Raw genomic sequence first — 21439 nt, forward strand, 5'->3', positions numbered from 1 at the left:
ATATGGATACCAATGAGGGTGGGCAATGTAGATCGACTTCTTTCCTTCCTTCTTTCGTCTCTCTGTTTTTGGTCGTCGTCTTCCAGTTGCCTTGTCTCTGCCACTCATTGTTAATCTTTTCAGGCTGTTTCGTGCTTCTCTGAGGTAGTCCTCGTCCCTATGTCTCTGTGCCCATCGGTATATTTAGCCCCTCTTCGGGAGATAGTATGTGAACGCTCCTTACGTATACAAACTTCCACTCGAATGGGTTGGTCCAGTGCTTTAAGTGGGCTAAGAAATTGAGGGGGGGGGGACTCGTTTGGGGGCGTGGCATCCGCTGTGGGCGTGGCCTAAAAGTGCACACATCATAGTAGGGTGCGCAAACAAATATATAAATGTAGTAGAGCATTTATATATTTGTTTGCGTACTACTATGGTTTGTGTATTTTCCAAGCCTTCTTTTATGAACATAGCAATGTTACATATTTCTATGTTTATAAAAGGTGGCTTGAAAGTGTACAAACCATAGTAAGTTGCGCACACTTGTGTGCTTACCTTACTATGGTTTGTGTACTTTTCAAGCCACCTTTTATAAACATAGACATTTGTAACATATTTCTATGTTCATAAAAAACGGCTTGAAATGTACAAGCCATCTTTTATGAAGCGTTGAGGACGGACAAAACCTGGTTTTGTCCGTCGACAAAGCGTTATAAAAAATGCCTTGAATTGTGTACGTTTCAAGCCGTCTGTTATAAACGTAGAAATATTTCTACGTTTATAAAAGATGGCTTCAAACGTACACATTTCAAGGCATCTTTTATAAAGATTTGCCAAAGGAGACAGGCACCTCGGGCTCAGTGATCGCTGCTCTGAGCAGAGATCACAGAGCCCGAGGCGTCTTTCACCCTCTGGGAACCCGCGGGCTCCGTGATCTAATCTACATATTAGATCATGGAGCCCGCAGGTTCACAGAGGGTCAGTGACCTGGCAAGGGCAAACAAAGGAACTGTAACTTCCCTGATGACCCCTCAGATGGGGGGTCATCAGGGAAGTTACAGTGACTGACAGAAGTGCCAGCCAGCCTCAGCGATGCTGTGGCTGGCTGGCACTTCTGTCCACTTGCCTAACGTTACACTGGCGGGCGCATCTCCCGTCACGGCTGCGGCCATGGCGGGATAATGCGTCCTGCCATGGCGTGGTGGGACGGGGCCCCGGCAGGGCCCTGGCTCAGCCCCACGTTTTGGAGACTGGCGGGGCCCGGCCCCGGCCCACTTAAAGCACTGGGTTGGTCCATATATACTGGATCTTCTTCCCAACCAGGAAATCAGCGATTGGTTTCATTGTCCTTTTCCAAACCAACGTCTCTGGTGAGATGTCTTGGAATACTGGAAGTTCCCGTGTTGCATTTAGGATTCGTTCCTTCTTTAGAAGTTGTGGAATTGGACCGGGCTATCTCTCTCGATCTTGCCCCTGGTTTCATTCTGCAATGTCCTACTCTCTGCACCATCTCCATTTTATAGAAGAGGAAAGTTAGCATATCAGTTTGGAGTCTAGAAGAGTGCGACTTTGCATGATAGTTTCTGGACACATTTATATCCCTGACACGTTTGGATCATGATCACACTGAGTGGAGCAACAGTGGAGGGACATGAACTCATGTTGTAGATGGAGCAGAGAAGGTTACACCTCATCTGTCCGCCTTGAGGGAACCCCAGGGATGCAGGCCATAGTGGGAAAGCGGCAAGGGGTCACGCGCATACTGAGAGCCCACATACACCGCACACGTATGACATGTTCCACAGGGGCAAACACAGAGTGGGTAAAGGAAGACTGCCCCTGTGAGAAGAACGAAGGGCTACACAGGACGCGCGTTCAAACACTGAACGCTGCTAGATCCCAGCCCAACTACCCTGCCAGAGAAGCGAATCACCGCTCAGAACATACACATCCCCGTCCTTCATGGTGCACTCTTTCCACCTGTTCATATCCAGTTAGTGAAGAAGGGCCTTGGAGGAGAAGGGATTTAGGCTCTGTGTCTGTAGGACATCTGCGGAAGCCACATGTGTAGGTAGGATGTTACACTGGGGGACTGCTGGCGGCTGCATTCTTTAAGCCTCTAGCATACCCATGGAACCAGCTCTCCCCAGAATGAGACCATTCGCTGAATATCTGAGCTGCAGATGGATCCCTGAAAGCGGACCTTTCTGCATCTCGTTGCAATGATGAGTCCGGCGGTCCATGGTCGGCATCCTCACTCGCCATAATCATTTTAGTGCGGACACCCATGCCTCCATATACTCCTCTATCTCGCTGCATCCTTCAACACTATCGACCATCAAGCCATCGAAGACCTCCACCAACCAAACGCCTGTCTCACCCTGGTTGAGACATGGATGTCCCACACCTACCCCAGACTCCATGCTTCCCTGCTCTTTACAAACACCCCCAAAAAAGCCACATCCAGATTTGGTTGTCCGCCATAATCCACGAGAGCTCTGGCCCACAGCTGACAACCTCTGCCAAGTCTCTGTAATTGCATATAGACAGCCACTGCTCCTTCCATACACACATTGCAAGGAAATCATGAACCAAGAATTCTCATTATATGCCCCAACATTGTGAAAGCCCATACCCATTCACATTGGACTTTCCCCTAATGACATTCAGGAAGGAAATCAAGACCCTCCTATTCAAGGATCACCATCTTTACACCTCGTGAGATACTCCACCCGCCCCCCTATCTGACTGAGCCCAATATTCCTCCATCTGACTACCCTTTATAGGCCATTCCCATTTGATTTGATTTGTTTATTTATTTATGTTCTTTGTTGCGTGGATTTTAACTGCCCCAGAACCATATAATACATGCCTGCAAAGTGGAGCTCTCTCAAGCTAAATAACTACAGTGCCAAGAAGTCATGTTGATATGGAATGTTGCGCGTTATAAACCCAATGAACACTCATCTCCAAGAGACAATTCAATCTGTGGTGAACACTAGATACACTGATTTAGTATTAGAATATATAATCGTCCAAACGGCAAATGTACTTTTTAAAATAAAAACCATATTCACACCTTGCCCTCTTCCTCTTATCAGTCCTCCTCTTAGGAGGATGGACCTTATCTGGAACGGGCAACTGCACTGGCTCTTTAAATATAAAAAGAAACGTCGCCCCTGCCCTTGCCTTGCATATAAAGCACCTGACTCATCCCCCACATTCGTGGGTGCCTGCTTCATCTGATTTGGCTGCCGCCCCCTGGAGGCTGCTTGCAGCTCTGCATCTAGTTTACCCTCTGCGTTCTTTCTTCGGGCTCCTTCTGCTGTTTGCTATTCCTTCTGGTCCATCTCCACAATGAGTGTCACTCTCTCTTAAGTACACGTTCTTAATATCCTAGCATTTCCAGTTCGGGTGATGGCATAGTCCATTGTTGTCCTATTTTTCTGACTTCTGCATGTAGTGGTCCCAGAGCAAAACAAAAAGGTGATGGCTGGAAGGTTTTGAATTAATCATAACCATGGGGATAGATCTGGGCAACCCTCCAGACCATCGTTTTTCAGCTTGCCAAGCCATTACAGAAGGGGAAAAACCATATGCAAATCAGGCTTGGTCCTACCCCAACAGGGGCAGTCCAGCCTGAACTACTATGCCACATCCCTTCTGCCCCGAAACCACAAGCATCCCCAGACATGTTTCAGCCTTGTTGGGCATCACCAGTGAGGAGTAGCTTGGGTCTCTAGGCCAGGCAGACTCGAGACCCAAGTCTGGGCCTACCCGTCCCACTCAGGGTGACATTAGCAAAACAAAAAGGTGATGGCTGGAAGGTTTTGAATTAATCATAACCACGGGCATAGCTCTGGGCAACCCTCCAGACCATTGTTTGTCATCCTGCCAAGCCATTACAGAAGGGGAAAAACCATATGCAAATCAGCCTTGGTCCTACCCCAAAAGGGGCAGTCCAGCCCGAACTGCTAGGTCACATCCCTTCTGCACAAGACCACAAGCATCCCCAGACATGTTTCAGCCTTGTTGGGCATCATCAGTGAGGAGTAGCTTGAGTCTCTAGGCCGGGCAGACTCGGGACCCACATCTGGGCCTACTCCCCCCAGTCAGGGTGACTGCAGCAAAACAAAAATCTGATGGCTGGAAGGTTTTGAATGAATCATAACCACAGGCATAGCTCTGGGCAACCCTCCAGACCATAATTTTTGAGCCTGCCAAGCCATTACAGAGGGGGGAAAACCATATGCAAATCAGGCTTGGCCCTACCCCAAAAGAGGCAGTCCAGCCTGAACTGCTAGGTCACATCCCTTCTGCATGAGACCACAAGCATCCCCAGATGTGTTTCAGCCTTGTTGGGCATCTGCGAGGAGTAGCCTGGGTCTCTAGGCCGGGCGGACTCGGGACCCATGTCTGGGCCTACCCGTCCCACTCCGGGTGACTTTAGCAAAACAAAAAGGTGATGGCTGGAAGGTTTTGAATTAATCATAACCACGGGCATAGCTCTGGGTAACCCTCCAGACCATCGTTTTTGAGCCTGCCAAGCCATTACAGAAGGGGAAAAACCATATGCAAATCCGGCTTAGTCCTACCCCAAAAGGGGCAGTCCAGGCCGAACTGCTAGGTCACATCCCTTCTGCACGAGACCACAAGCATCCCAGAAGGTCTTGTGAAGAAGGGATGTGACCTAGCAGTTTGGGCTGGACTGCCCCTTTTGGGGTGGGGCCAAGCCTGATTTGCACATGGTCTGTCCCCTTCATTAATTGCTTGGTAGTCAAAGAACGATGGTCTGGAGGGTTGCCCAGAGCAATGCCAGAGGTTAAGATTAATTCTAAACCTCCAGCCATCCCCTCTTTGTTTTTACTTTGTCACCCTGAGTGGAACAGGCATGCCCAGACGTGGGTCCCGTGCCTGCTGGGCCAGAGACCCAAGCTACTCCTCAGTGATGAGGCCCAACAAGGCTGAAACATGTTTGGGGATGCTTGTGGTCTTGTGCAGAAGGGATGTGACCTAGCAGTTCGGGCTGGACTGCCCCTTTTGGGGTGGGACCAAGCCTGATTTGCACATGGTCTGTCCCCTTCATTAATTGCTTGGCAGGCGAAGAACGATGGTCTGGATGGTTGCCTGGAGAAATGCCAGAGGTTAAGATTCAGTCTAAACATTCCAGCCATCACCTCTTTGTTTTTGCGTGGTCCCAGAGCAGCCAGACTGAACCGGTGTCAGAAGATGACAATGTGCAACTTCTCTTATGAGTGTTAAAGTTGGTGTTACCCCTTTTATCTGAGGAATTAAATACACGCATTGATGGACTGACGTCTGCAGCTGAACTTTGGTGGTTTTTTGTTTAGCTCTTTTGTCATATTCTTTCAATTCTTGGCTTCTTCGTTAGACACTTATTTTCATGTCGATCGTTGGAGATTTACTTCATTTATGACTGTTTATTGGATTTGATATCGATTATATTAAAATGTGTTCTTTCAGTCCCTTCTCTGCCTCTTTTGTGTTGAAACCTGCATGTCGTGGTTGTCGCATGATGACCCATGCTTGGATGCCAAGGGTTGTCGGTCAAAGACTTGACCATGTTTGCTGGATCCTCCTAGAGTAAGGCCGGTGGCAAAGAAGAGGGTTGAAATGGCGGTCCTCTGATGACTTACCCGCATTCTTCATTACACTTGGTCCTATTCTTTCTCGTCAAGTCGTGTACTCACTCCCTCCATACAGAGTAGACCAGCGAGTGTCATCAACCAGGTTAAATGATGCAAGAATAATCTAACGAAGAGTTGCAAAGCTCCCCAAAGAGCAGCACACATACTCTCAATCCATAATGCTATGAAATCCGGGGTGTGAGTAATCACAGGGACTATAACCATTCATTTGAGTTTCCTGGCTTATTTAGTGTAATTAATACACTCTTGAGTAACGTGGCATTGTAACATTAGCTCCATTACGTGAAGCTGCTCTTGGTGGCATTTAAGAAAAGAAAAAATACTACTTTGATTTGAATGGTGTATTGAGGTTTAAGATTGAACTGTAACCAAAACAAGTGTGCTGGCTGCGGCAGCTGGAGTGCGAGGCAATGGTGGAACGCCACATAAATAATGCTTCATTTATTTATTTATTGGTGATTTGCAAGCTGCCCCAGGGCTACTTTACATTTGTCAATATCCAATGGTATATTCCTTTTCTAATGCCCGCCAGATGTCTTACTCCAGTGTCTCTGCCCCTCTGGTTTACATTCCCATACTGTGAATAATATGGCCTATAGGCATAGTGGACGGCCAGGCGTAAGACTGCATTGTAAACTGTGATGCTCTTGCAGTCTATGTGGCAGTTGAGACTGTAGAGGAGTGAGAGGTGTGAGAGTGGGTAAAACCTATGGAGCACATGAGACTGTCGAGAAGCGAGACTGTGCTTTCATGTGCGAGACTTCAACGTCTGTGGGATAATCGAGGCAGTGTGCACACACCACCATCCCCGTCAGCAAGACCATAGACCCGTTTTGGTTGCTCAGGGATGAGGCTGTGCTGCACAGTGCAGGGCATGGGGGGGCAGGGTGGAGGGAGGGCGAGCTCCTTTATAAGTTTATGTGGCATTGCCCATCCTTCCTCTAGAGGGCACTTGTAACATCACCCTCTTGGCGCTTACCCAAAGCCTTTCTATCCCCCCTCATCCCAGTAGAATTATCAAAGGTTTCATACTCCTCGTATTTAACTCCTTTATCTCCATGCTCCACCCGCGCATCTGTACCATTATCTTGCCCGTCCCGCTCCCTCTAATGCTCCAAACGTCCACAGTCTCTCCCCCCATCCCCTAGAATCCCCTATGATCCCTATGGCTTAACCTCCCCTTCTGTCTTCTCCAGGCTCCCCCAAAGCATGTCTACCGTGTGCTGCAGTGCCAGGAGGAAGAGCTCACCCAGATGGTGTCCACCATGTCAGACGGGTGGAGGTTTGAACAGGTAACGAGTGTGCCGGTGGGTGATGGCCGCGTGCGTGCATAGAGACAACCAAGAAGCTGGGCTGTGACCTAGTGGGACAAAGATGCCTGAAACCAGGCCCACTCACCCCTTTACTGCTTCAACCTGCGCTGTCATATATGCCTGGATCCGATTTTCCTGGCCAGGGGGGTGACGCTTATTTATTTATTTATTTATTTATGTGCTCATAAAGCGCCACAAGCCCTCAGGCATCGGGGTGCATAACATAAAAAACAGATAAACAGCTTAAGTAGGCTTTTAACAACCTGGTCTGACCTTGGTTGGTATTTTGGTGGAGATTAGAAGATGATAAACACTGCACATTGATCAATTTGGCCGAGGTTTGATGTCCTCTTTCCCACCCCCCTATGACAGATAAATGGGCTTGGAGACCATGATCTGCCGCCAGGGAGGGCTCATTGGACAGAACATCAGGAGTCACTGTGGGCCTTGACTGTACCCTCGCAAAGGACGATGGTGCAATGGACAGACTCACTTCCTTGCTGCAATACTGCCCTTTAAGAGACTCAGTCTGTCGACAGAATGTCACCAAGTTACATAGAGCCTCTTTTGTCCCCACCAACACACACCACTAATCCTTTACTCGATGTTGACCACTTGGAGTGTCTTCCACTTACCCGATGGACTCATCTGCCCTCCTTTTATGAACCTGGGAAGGATTGAAGGCTACGTTGCCCAAGCAGGTCTGGAATCAGAGATTTTCCGATGACCACACAGGAAAGCTGCATTCTGCTCAGCACAGAGGGGGATGGCCAATTGGCAATTTAAGCATCAGCGATCCGCATGTTGCCTTCCCGCAGGTGTGCGCGGTGCGGAAATCCTAACTCGATTATGACATAGAATCGGAGTACAGTGTCCTGATTATTAGGAAGCAGTGAGTGTTCACCTGCATGTCTTTGCTTTTTCTAGCTGGTGAACATTGGCTCCTCTTATAACTATGGCGGTGAGGATCAGGCGGAGTTCCTGTGCGTGGTGTCCAAGGAGGTCCAGGGCTCCCCGAATGGACTCCGTGTCCTCTCTTTCTCCCGCTGCCGTGGCAAGGTAGGGAATGGTCTGCTTTCCTCTTCTCATTTATCATTTTAATTCCTGATTTCAGAAGCATGTCAAAGTCTCTGAACGGTCCCTCTAGTTCCCTAGATCCGAATGATATGCTATCTTAATCTGCTTTTTTTATTGCGCCGTTCCACCACCATGGTAGCTTCAAAGCACGTGTTTTGTGCTGCTGGCTGATGAAGAAAAAGAGACAAAATGAAAGGGTAAGTGGGTGAGAAAGCAGGCAAAGAGTTTGCAGACAGAGGGAGGGGATGCAACATTAGTATAGGTGTGTGTTAGTTTGATGTGTAGACTACATTGTAGAGAAGAGCAGCTCAGTGATGTTTTGTGGCAATGTAAGTATTATGTTTCTAAGGCACCTGTGGAGTAGCATAAGATTAAATGGTGTAGATCTGGGCGCATGCCTGGCTCGTGAATGTGCAAGGTCCATCCCGGAGGATATGTAGGCTTCATGACTCGGTATGTCTACAGTGCTGCAGTGAAAAGCCCAAATAATAATTCTGGCACTGCCAAGCCAGAGGCGTCCTAGTCCAGGAGTAGGAAATGAAAAAAGGTGGATATTGTTGGTAACTCGGGGCAGAGGAATGGGGATACAAATTACTAAAGCACATGTAAAATGTATGTAGCCGGACCCTCAGATATCATATACGTGATGTGTGAATGTTCCCTGTTCACGTAAAGATCAATTATAATCTGTTCCCTTAATGAGGAGGGCTAAATGAGTCTCTGCAATAAATGTACCCGGTAGCTCAAACATATGGACTACCTCCAATATATACTGGCTACTCACCCACCACAACTCTGTCGTCAATAACTGCACTCATATCTATGCATCTCGTCAACTCCACCTCTCTTCAAAAAGGGCCCTTTCCATCGATAGCGCTGCAGCTCTTTTATCTGCCACCCTTGTCAAAATGGCCACCCTACTTCTCTTTGTAAACCTAAAAGGTCTCTATCGCTCTGCTCTGTTGTAGTGACCAGGGCATGTTACTTTAAAGTTTTTAAAAAGCAGCATTATATTTATTCAAAACAATTTACAATTTGGGGTTGAATGCCCGAAGCAGAAATGTTTGAGGGAGAAAAGACCGAAGATTATTTTTTCAAAATACTCTTAGGTCTTTTCTCCCCTGAACATTACCGACTTACCCAAACCCCTACCCACCCCCCCAACACACCCCTACCCACACCCCCAACACACCCCTACCCACACCCCCAACACACCCCTATCCACCCCCCCAATCCCCCACTTACTGTGCATTCCATCTCGCCGTGTCCCTGCAACACCTGTTCCCTTTCACTTCCGTGATCGGGAACGGGCGGCCACAGGGTCCTTTCTGTTTTTTTGTTTGTTTGCCAGTTCAGCTGCGGGGTGATATATAGTGAGCGGGTGTTGCGGGGGACACCCCTGTAGCCTTTTTTGTTGTTTTTTTCTTGGGGGACTGCAGGACAGCAGTATAGTGAGCAGGAGTCGCGGGGAACACCCATGCAGCCCCCACAGCCTTTTTTTTGGGATGCCTGCGTGCGACAACCCCACAACCCCCGCTCACAATGTAGTGAGCAAGGGTGGGAGGACACCCCCACAACCCCCACCACGGAATGCGTGATCTGGTCAAACTTTTCAGCCATTCAGAATCAAATCGGCCAAATCACACATTGAGACATTTTGGCCTAAACACAATTTACTAATATATATATATATATACATTCTTAATACAATGTCGTACCATCAAATTCAGTTCATCATCAAATTCATACATTTCACCACATTATGATGCTGATTGCTGCCCAAGTGATTAGCTTTAACACACAAGAAACATTATTCACCCTTCACCCTGAATTAAAAAAACGAAGCTTCTTAGTCCGTGTGTGTGTGCGTGCGTGCGACCGTGACCAAATTACAGACTTTAGATACTCACAGAAGCTGGTCTACATTGTTTTGTACAAAAACTGTATAGGCTCAGTTCCGCCGATTTGCTTGGCTAAAGTTATCTTAACGTGTTAATACTACATGTCCGTAATGCCCAACATGCCATGTTTCTGCTCCCTTAGCCATTCATGCAGAACATTCACCAGGGGCCACATTCAGCTCAAGAGAAGATTTGTGTTCAGTGTGTAGGCACAGGGGAGGATGGTCAGTGGCACGTACAAGAGGCCGTAGGAAGCATGCAGCCAGTCCACTGTTTGTGAACACTTATCCTTATCTGGCATTGCTCAAAATCTGCTGTGTCAAACTCTCGCCCGGTGGTCGGTGTAAATAAGCACTTTGACCATGGCTACAAAAACAGGGAAGGGGCAGGGAACGGGGCTTGTCCTTTCATTGGCAATCGTCATTGGCTGAAAATGATTTGTTGGGGACTATGTTTGCATGTGGGCTTTAAATGGTTGTTTGGCCGTGTTCGGATGCCGGCCAGAAATAAACACAAATAGAATGGTGATATGGAGACAGTATGATATGATATGGCATTTATAACGCGCCTATGCACAAGTGTTTCAAAGCGCGACGTGGCAAGGGGTGGAACATAGGGAAGACAGAGACAGCAGTCCTACTAGGCCAAGTGTCATTCAGATCGTGCAAGTGCAGAGGAAGGGGGAGAAGGAGAAGTGCAGAGTGGGAGCGGGGTGGGGACAGTGCATTACAAGGGGTAATAGAATAAATAAAACAATAAGTGAAGTAAGGCCAGTTGGTGGCAAGTGCAAGGATAAGTGCAGACATCAGGTGTCAAGTGCTGGTAGTGGTACTGTAGGAGACAGTCCCGAGTGCACGGGTTGCCAGGAAGGCAGTGCAGGTGTGCGACTGGTGGGGAAGGGGGCCTGTGCCCGAGATCAGAGGGTGGCAAGGTGACCAGTACAGTTTCAGCCAGGAGGTCAGCAGGGGAGAGGAGGAGAGAAAGCAGAGGCAAAGAGGAATGTTTTGGGGTGCTTCCGGAACCGGAGATGGTTCTCCTCAAGTTTCAGGGAGGCAATTCCAGAGGGAGGCCCCAGCCGGAGAAAGAGATCTACCACCAACTCATTGCTTGGAGAAGCGACTCACCCTGAGGGAGTTGGAGGGGTGAGTTGTTGAAAACAAAGAGCAAAACAAGAAACCACAAGTAACAGCAGTAAATATGTTGTGTGGAAAATGTTACATTGCTGCATTAGGGCAAAGTATGCAGAAATACTGGCCAGATAAGGGAACCGACTTTGTCACGGACAGAAGGTCCACCTTGAGCTTCTTTGTGAGCGCTGTGTGACCCTGGCAGCAAAACCACCGCAGGATCTGCAGCTCAACTCCCTGTGAGGGCATGGCCGCTCTGGCAGATGAGGGAGTGTGTTTGGTGTAAGGGCCCGAATCCACGAAGCTCAACGATCGGTTTCGGCAGGTGCATAATACAAGTTACAGCGAGTGCACAGAAGGCATTTGCTCTGCATTCAGTAAAACGATGGAAACCATCAGCGTTAATTGATACGAATACGCAGAAGAGCAAAGCCTTGGCTTTAAGCTGTCACAGTGCAAGCAAATCCAGAAATCCTATGAGTGGCTGCATCTTTGTGTAGCATCCCTGCCAGGTGGGATCGTGGGTGACAAAAGTGGGCCATACTGTTGTAATGAGACACGGACATACAGGGTGTTGTCACAACACTTCTTTATTCACAACTGCCCGCACTACAGGCCTCCTTCTACACCTCCTGTTCCGGGAGCCTCATTCTAGCTCCTCCCACATAACAAGGGCAACGGGTCACAACATGAAATCTCCCCCTTTCTTAAATAAAGTGTCATAGTTATCACTCCATCTTCTCAATGAGTCTCACTGGTTTCAGATGTGTCCTCACTGTCTTCCAGCTCTGTGCTGTTTAGGGACCACTGGACCATTGCTGCATGTTCCACCTTGCCCCTCTTCATAAGAATACCTGCCATCTCTGAGATATGATTAATCAGTGTTGTATTCAGTCTCTTTACTGTCCAAGTGTGCCTCCAGACAGCCTTCCCCTGTAGGATATCTTCTGAAATTAGATGTGTTTCATGTGATAGAACGCCATGTCCCATCACCTGCTGTGACTATGGTGCTCTGTCGACTCTACACCACCAGAGTTACCGGTTTGAATGTTGAGTCTTCTTCCCTTTGTCTCTGCTGCTGTACTACTTCTCGCTCCCCCACTTGTAGGTCAGTTTCTTTTGTTCTTTTCCCGGAAATCTGCATGTTTTTTCATTCTGTTTGTTGACCTCATTATTGCTGTGGGCTTGTAGCTCCAATGCGTTCCTTTTGCATAAGGTGAGCCCTTGCTATAGCCAAGTTCTTAGACTCTGTCCAAACATGAGGTTTGCAGGGCATACCCCGGTGGTGCCATGTGGTGTGTGACGGTAGTCCCATAGTAATTGGTACAGTGTTTGTTCAAATGGTCTTTGGTTGACATATGAAATCTGCAACACCCTCTTTACATCAGCCTTGAAACGTTCCACCACGCCATTGGACTGAGACCAGAGTAGTGTAATCTTCCTATGTTTGAAACCCATGTATTGTGCACATTTTGCAAAGTCCTTGCTCGTGAGCCTGTCTTCGGATTTGAGGATCTTGGGTATTCTGTATGCAGTCAACATGCGATCTAGGATCGGGATGACACATATGGCCGCAGTTGATGATATGATCTGTACCTCCGGAAATCTGAAGTGTTCATCAATTACCACAAGGATATAGTTGCCATGCCTCATTGCTCCAAAGAAATTGATCGTTATTACTTCCCATATTCCGTCAGGCATTGGTGACATCTGCAGAGGAATGGATTAAGTTGGCGGCGCCACTACACGTGATGCACCAGCGTACTGTTTCCTCCACTCTCGAGTCCAACCTTGGGAACCATTTCTTCTTGCGTAATAGTCACTTAGTTGAAACTATGCCTCTGTGCCCCTCATGGGCCTTCTCAATTACATGTTGCTTGAGAGCTTGGGACAACACTATCTTACACCCTTTGAGGATAATGTTGTCATCGGTGACGTTAAGTTCGTCTTGCACTAGGACAAGACTGTGTATCTCTTATTGACTACTCTTGTCGAGAACTTTCACCATGTCCCTGGCATGCTTTATTTTCCCTCTCTTTATTCACCAAGCGATGATGGCAAACACCAGGTCTTGCAAAAACAAAGAGGTGATGTCTGGAAGGTTTAGAATGAATCTTAACCTCTGGCATTGCTCTGGGCAACCCTCCAGACCATCGTTCTTCGCCTGCTGCCAAGCCATTTCAGAAGGGGAAAGACCATATGCAAATCAGGCTTAGTCCCACCCCAAAAGGTTTAGTCCAGCCCGAACTGCAAGGTCACATTCCTTCTGCACGAGACCACAAGCATCCCCCAAACATGTTTCAGCCTTGTTGGGCCTCATCAGGAGTAGCTTGGGTCTCTAGGCCCAACAGGCACAGGACCCACGTCTGGGCATACCCGTCCCACTCGGGGTGACAAAGCAAAAACAAAGAGGTGATGCCCAGTCGTGGATCCCTTGCTCGCTGCGCCATAGGGAACCAAGTTGAACCTCACTGAGGAGGCCCAACAAGGCCGAAACATGTCTGGGGTTGCTTGTGTTTCCATGCAGAGCGGACCTGGCCTAGCATGTTTGGGCTGGGCTGCTACCATTGGTGCAGTACCTGACTGATTTGCATATGGGTGGATCCCTTTTGCAATGGCGCAGACTGGCTAAAAAACGTTGGTGTGGAAGGTTGCCCAGAGCAATACCAGTGGTACAGATTCATTCAAAACCTTCCAACCATCACTTTTGTGGTCACAGTTTGTCTCGCTATGTGAGAGAGGGTATGCCCAGACGTTGGTCCCTTGCTCGCTGCTCCATAGGGAACCAAGCTGCACCTCATTGCAGAGACCCAACAAGGCCGAAACATGTCTGGGGATGCTTGTGTTTCCATGCAGAGGTGACCTGGCCTAGCAGTTCGGGCTGGGCTGCTACCATTGGTGGCAGTACCTGACTTATTTGCATATGGCTGGCCCGCTTTTGCAATGGCGCAGACGGGCTAAAAAACAGTGGTGTGGAAGGTTGCCCAGAGCAATGCCAGTGGTACAGATTCATTCAAAACCTTCCACCCATCACTTTTGTTGTCACAGTTTGTCTCGCTATATGAGAGAGGGTATGCCCAGACGTGGGTCCCTTGCTCACTGCGCCATAGGGAAACAAGCTGCACCTCACTGACGAGGCCCAACAAGGCCGAAACATGTCTGGGGTTGCTTGTGTTTCCATGCAGAGGGGACCTGGCCTAGCAGTTTGGGTTGGGCTGCTACCATTGGTGGCAGTACCTGACTGATTTGCAGAAGGCGCTGGACCCCTTTTGCAATGGCGCAGACAGGCTAAAAGACGGTGGTGTGGAAGGTTGCCCAGAGCAATGCCAGTGGTACAGATTCATTCAAAACCTTCCACCCATCACTTTTGTGGTCACAAGCACCGGGTCTTGTCCAGACTCTTATGTAGAGTGTCCCAGTTGACAGGGAATTGATTCATCAATCAATCAATCAATCAATCAATCAATCAATCAGCTATTTATATAGCGCTCCTTCACCAAAGGCATCATGGCACTCAAAACAACCAAAAGCCAAGACAGATGTAGAAGAATCACAGGTGGGCGGGAGAGGAAATTATCTAAAAAGAAACTTTGAGATTTTGTTTAAAGGATAGAAAATCCTCATTTTTCCTCAGCTTTTCAGGCAGTGAGTTCCAGAGCCTGGGCCCTGCCACTGAGAAAGCAGGGCCACCCAAGCATTCTTTCCTATATTTAGGTATCTACAGCAATGCTTCCTTTGAAGATCTTAGGGAGCATGCCGGGATATATCTGTTACGTTTATCCTGGATGGCTAAACATTCGTTGCCACTTAGAGCACAATGCATAATACACAGCGCTTTAAATTGTACCCGAGCTTCATTCGGGAGCCAGTGGAGTGATTTTCTGGCCCTAGCTGCTCTCGCTCTGGCTGGGATATGTGTAACCAGACGCACTGCTGTGTTTTTTTAACACTTGCAGGCGCTGGATGAGAAAGGATGGCTGTGTCAGGTAGATAGCATTACAGTAATCCATGCTCCCATTTACACAGGCTGCTACTATTTGGGCATGGAATTTATCTGGAATGAAGGGAATTACTTTCTTTAGTGATGTAAGCTAAACAAAGCCTGCTCCATATACTGAATCGACCTACGCCTCCACGGACAGGCGTTTAGGCCAAAATGACAGAAAAAAAATGCCTGTATGCGTGATTTGGCTGATTTTCGGCCTTTTGAAAAATTCTGAACAGGTGAAAAGTTTGACCAGATCACGCATTCGGTGCTGGGGGCTCCAGGGCTGTCCCCCGCGCCCTTGGGCACTATATTGTGAGCAGGGGTAGTGGGGGTGTCCCCGCAGCTATCCCAAAATAAAGAAAACAAAAGAGAAGGGCTGCAGGGGTGTCCCCCACAACCCCTGCTCACTATACTGAGAGCGGGGGTTGCAGGGGTGTTCTCAGTAGCTGTTCCGCAGTCCCCCAACAAAATAAAATTAAATTAAAATTAAAATAAAGGCCGCGGGATGCTTTGGAGGTGTCCCCTGTGACCCCCGCTCACTGTACTATACAGCCCCCGCAGCTGAACCGAAAAAAAAAAAGAAAAGAACCCTGCGGCACCGGTTCCCGATCACAGAAGTGAAAGGGAACACGCATTGCAGGGACACAGCGAAACAGAATGCAAGGTAAGTAGGGGGGTGGCATTGTGGGTTGGGGTGTGTTGGGTGTGTGGGTGTGGGTGTGGGTAGGGTTTGGGTAAGTCAGTAATGTTCAGGGGAGAAAAGACCAAAGATTATTTCGAAAAAATAATCTTCAGTCTTTTCTCCCTCGAACATTTCCGCTTTGGGCATTCAACCCCAAATCTGGACAGGGATTCTGATAGCTTAATCCCTAGATTATGAACAACCATAGCAGGCTTGGGTAGTGGGCCCAGTGATGCTGGCCAGAGGGCATCAGTCCATCCATCGGCTGCCCCTGGCGGACCCTAGATCAAGATCTCTGTCTTCCTGCCATTTAACTTGAGCCAATTTGACTCCATCCAGACCCGGACGGCTTCAAGGCAATTTTTTAGCCTATCCCTTACATCACCCAGCTTTGTGTCTAATCTAAACAGAATCTGTGTGTTGTCTACATATGAGAAGACCCAAAAACCAAACAAATGGATAAGAATCACCAGAGGGCGAATATATAGATTGAAAAGTAAGGGAGAAAGGGCCGATCCCTGTGGGACACTGCAGGTGACCGAGACCGAAGACGAATGATAGGGGTGAAGGGAAATCTAGTGGATTATATAATTGATATATGTGCCAACTTTGGAAGGTTCAGTCACTTTGTTTTCATTTGGGTGACAAGACAGATAGTCAGCAGGGTTGTCCTCTTTTCCGGGCCTGTGATTTTGAATATGTAGTCCTGGATCCGCAGTCCCCACCTCGCTATTCTAGGTGGCATCCTTGCCTTTGGGTTCTGGTGGATTGTTTGGAAGAGCCTGATGGTCTTTGTCTATCGTAAATTCTTTGCCATTTAACAATAAATGAAAATGTTAGCACAACCACACCACTTCAAGCCTTTGTTTTTCAGTTTGGGAGGAGGCTTGTTCAGAAGACTGCGACTGACATATGCTATTACCGATCTGATATGTGGTGTCTTCAGGTCATGTTGGTTCATTACTGCCCCCAGTCTTACAGAACTGGTGTCTACAGTCACTTCTGTATCTTTGTCCGCATTGAAATAGGCCATTTCTTTAGCCTTTTTGATACTCATTTGAATTTGTTAAAATGCGGTTGGACATTCCGATGTCCATGTAAATTCTTGCTTGTTTTGAGTGAGTTCTCTCCTTGGGGAACTCATGGTAGCATAATCCTGTAGATATCTGGAGCAGTAGCTCACCAGCCCAAGGAACGAGCAGAAGCCAGAGACGTTGGTGTGTCTTGAGGTCTCATTCAGGGCTGCTACCTTGTCGGGGTCTAGCCACATGCCTTGTTCAGAAAATATGTGCACAAAGAATTTAAGAGTCCCTTTGCAAAATTCACAATTGCTTTTGCTCATTGTTAGTCGGGCCTCCTCCAGTGCCATGCAGACACGGTGCAGGGTAGCATTGTGTTTCTCTATCGACTTGCCAAACACCAGGATGTCATCACTGTAGTTTAAGCACTGGGGTATGTGCCTTATTATTTTTTGTATCTCTTAAAAAAATGTCTGCAGCCGAGGATACCCCATAGCTTAATCTCCTACAGAGGTATAAACCTAGGTGAGGCATAAACTTAGTGATGTACCAGGATTCAGGGGCTAGCTCTAGCTGGTGATAACCTTTTGTTAAGGTCAAGTTTTAAAAACATCGTTGCTCCATGTAACATGTGGATCATGTCAGTTATTCTGGGTGCCTGGTGCCTCTCTCCCTGTACGGCCTCATTCGCTCTTCCCATGTCCATGCATGATCATATTGGGCCATCAGCTGTCTTCTTTGGCACCAGTACTATGGAGGATACCCATGGGGTTGGTCCTACTGCTGGTTCGATAATGTTCTGATCTAACAACATTCTGATTTCTCCCTCCACTTACTTCTGAATATTAAATTATATGCTCTGATAGTGTTGGGCCACTGGCTTCACTGATTTATCAATGTGGAGTTTCACCTTACAGTCTCGTAGTTTGCCGAGGCCTTTGAATAGTGCTGGGAATGCCATTTCATTGTTGTCTTATATTGCCATATACTTGTGTGCCATGACTTTGTAGAGCACCTGAACTAGGCCCATGACCACTGCCGTCTGAAAGCCGAGGATGCATCAGCCTTCAGTTTCAGTCTTAAGGACGTGTAGCTGAACGCGTGCTGACTGATATTTGTATTAGCATGTAGCAGTTATCACTCCTCAGCATGGTAAAGGTGTGGTCGATCCATATGGATAGATGTCCATGCTGGAGGTTTTTAATTTTGGAGGGTATTCCATCTTGGTGAGCGCTTCCTCACTGAGTATTTTGACCATTGCTCTGTTATCTATGAGGATTTCAGCCAGTGTTCCATTGACTTGCATTACTAGGATTGGGCTATGGTCTTTGGCAGTGTCATTGCGTAGCACCCATACGTGTCCCTTCTTCCTGCGTTCATCATTTTTATGAGGTAGATTCGCTCCCAGACAGAGACTCTATTTCGACGTATTGCACGAGTCTCTGTGGGCGTCTGTGTTTGCACCTTTCAGGTGAGTGGCAATCTCTCCTGGTGTGGGAATTATTTGTGTCTCCCCTCGCTTGCTGCTGATATCTTGACTCCCCACTTGTTTTGTTTCCACTGCCTCTATGGAGTGTATAGCATGCCCCTTCCCTAGGTGATGTGTTCCTGTCTCTGCCTGTCGGTGCATTTCTGCATACCGCTCTGAAATGGCCTTCTCCACCACACGTGCCGCATTTCTGTTCCAGGGCTGGGCAAGGGCCATCATGCAAGGGTATTTGTATCTGCACTTAAAACAGAATGGTTCTGTCTTCTGGTTGGGGGCATTTGTGGTTGGTGTCAGTTTATTGACGATCCATGTCTTAAAGAGGTGGCTGTAGGTGTGTTTTTTCCATGTTCTTCATTTGGCATTCGATAGCTGACTCCATGCGGGCCATCGCCAGAATCTCCTCTAGGGATCTTTGTTTTTGTACCAGCTTTTTCCTGAACATGGGGGACTCGCACTGTGTGATGACCGGTGATCGCAATGCCTCATCATTTAAATATCTGTGAAATTCACAATGTTTAATTCAAATACAGAGCCTCATCACAAAGTTGTCCAGTGTTTCTCCCTTATCTTGCTTTGTGCTAAGAAATATATGTCTCTCGTAATCCACGTTGGTGTTTGGTTTTAAATATGTCATTAATACATCTCAGAGCTCTACAAAAGTCACCTCATCATTATTCAACAGTTAATCTAGAATGCCTCTTACTGCAGGTCCTATTGCAAGGGAGAATTGAATTTTCTTCCTTTAGTCATCCAATACTCCCTTCGCCCGATAAAAACCTTGAAGTTGGGAAGCCTTCTTGTTCAGCGAGGTCCAAAGTTGCTTGTGTCTTTCAGGTCGAAGGCTAATGGTAGGTGCAGCGAGAATGTCTCATTCACCATTGGTTGAAATGTGGAGGACGCTCTGGCTGATACCATTATTGGTATGTCTTCCTCTGACATGGTGGATTCCTGTGGTCTGGTTTTTCTATTATGAAGGAAGGTATTTGGTCCTCCCTTGAGGCCCTGCCACCTGCAATCCTTCCTTTAATTTCTATTTTCCCTCCCTTTTTTCCATTTCTTTTTGCTGTGGTCTTCAGAGCTTCCAATACCATCATGAGACAGACCTAGCGAAATGGAATAAACTCTGCTGGATGGGTAGCCTGAACGCGATTAAAATGGTAATACTCCACAAGATCCTTTACTTATTCCAGATGCTCCCAATACAGAGACATGACCACTAATTTAAAACAACCAAGGGCATTCTCACGAGATTTTTCTGGCAAGGGAAGAAACCAAGAGTCCTTCAAAGGACTGGAGGGTTGTGGGTCTCCCGGACATACAATTGTACTGTAAAGCCACTCAATTTAGGGTCCTGATTCCACACTTCAGAAGCCGGGATGCTTTGCAATGGGTGGGTCTTAACAACTACCACTTACTGCCGGCTACTCTCAGGGAATGGCTGTGGGATCCTAGGTCGAAGCTCCTGCAGAGGATAAGGAGTCATCCCATTCTGGGTACTATTTGGAGCATCTGGCGACAAGGAGCCGGCCTGGCGAGCAACACAGAATGGCCTTCACCAATGGGTCACCTGTGGGTGCTGGGATCAGGGTTGCCATTTCAAATCCGGAGAGGTTTCAGGGCTGGTATGAAATGGGTCTTGAAAGGGTTGGTCAATTGTGGAGGGTTGGTGGGTTCATCACGATACAGGAGGTCGAAGAGGTACTCGGTATGGGCTCGCTCTCTTGTCTTCTCGTACCTACAACTGAAGGGGGTGTTGACAAGGGAGGTTTGGAAAGGGAAAATCCAGAGAGCCATTCACGAGGATCCTGGACACTGCAACCTGTTCCAAAGGGCTGATCGGTGCATTATACAGGGCCCTGGTGGACACGAGAAGGGGACCTATAGATGGGTTGAGACAGTGGTGGGAGGGGGATCTTGAGATGGAACTTACACATCAGACATGGCATAGAATATGCCGGGGAGCCTCCCAAACATCAATTTCCGGCCAGTATAAATTACACACCATCAAATTGCTGCACAGATGGCAGTATGACCCAGTGAGGCTATCTAGAATGTTCCAAAGTGTGAGCCCCTTATGATGGCATGAATGTGGAGAGAGAGCAGACTATCGGCATATGTGGTGGGAATGCAAAGTGGTTCAGTCTTACTGGGACGAGGTCCTTAGTTGGATTAGGGAACTGGATGGGATCCCGTGAGTGAAAACACTGATGTTAATACTGTTTGGTCTACAAAAACAGGAGGGGGAATACATAAGAGTGTCAAAAATGGTGCATAGTCTGCTGTTAGCGGCGATGGCTTGTTTGGTCGTACATTGTAAGAGAGAGCTCCCTCCTGGATAGAAAGAATGGATCAGCACGGCTTAGAACATGTACTTGTTGATATGCATAATGGCAGCAATACATGGTGACTCTGGGTCGGTGGAATTAGAATGGTCTGATTTTCGGGACAAATATGCCAGACTGCTGATGTTTATAGGTTTAGGTCTACATAGTCGAAAATATTTCCAATTTGGCCTTTTTTTGTCATTTGTTTTGGTCGAAAATGCAAGGAGAGACCCTCCATGGCCCCCACAACCCTTCCCCCCACCTTAACATATTCCCTTACCCCCCTCCCCATATATTTATTTAATTTGACCGAAAAAAACGATCAAAAAAAATGTGGTCAAATCAAAAAGGTCAAATGTTTTTCGATCAAGTATGCTAATACCTTTTTATAAATGCACAAACGTCCTTGACTTCGGCATCTGGCTTGCTTTATTAGACAAATCAGCACAATATGTGCTTCCAGTTAAAATAGATATTGCATATCAAACTGATTTGTATTTTAATACGAAATTGGTTAATCTGAGTTGTCAAACCTCTCAGACGGATCATGGGGAACCAACACATATTCCCAACAATCAATCCCAGTTAGTGGACCCGGTTAAGCATCGTTTAGAAGATGATGATAAAACCTGTCAGGGCGAGTTGGATGCCTTGTATATGGCGATACTTTTAAAGGATGGCATGGAAAAACAGCACCACCTGGACTCCTTCTCCCCAACCACGAGTGCCGCAGGTCAAGGGCAAGCACACGCTTATACAGCTTGCCCCTCCATAGCAGCAGAGGACCACAGATGGACATCGTTACTTGGTGGCCAATGTGATAACATAAAAACTAAATCTAGGCCCTCCATGAAGTTACGATTGGAGAATG

General features: G+C 47.5%; 1 protein-coding gene across 1 annotated transcript in view; it reads left to right on the forward strand.

Moving 5' to 3' along the window:
- The window catches only part of KCTD17 (potassium channel tetramerization domain containing 17), a 239966-nt gene that overhangs the window by 145475 nt on the left and 73052 nt on the right, over positions 1–21439 (forward strand). Inside the window, exons 4-5 of the mRNA XM_069604456.1 lie at positions 6845–6940; positions 7889–8020. Of these exons, the coding sequence (XP_069460557.1) occupies positions 6845–6940; positions 7889–8020 (228 nt within the window). The remainder of the gene's footprint in view (positions 1–6844; positions 6941–7888; positions 8021–21439) is intronic.

This window comes from Ambystoma mexicanum, chromosome 3q (genome assembly GCF_040938575.1).
Source record: "Ambystoma mexicanum isolate Mex_15411 chromosome 3q, UKY_AmexF1_1, whole genome shotgun sequence".
Taxonomy (NCBI): Eukaryota; Metazoa; Chordata; class Amphibia; order Caudata; family Ambystomatidae; genus Ambystoma; species Ambystoma mexicanum.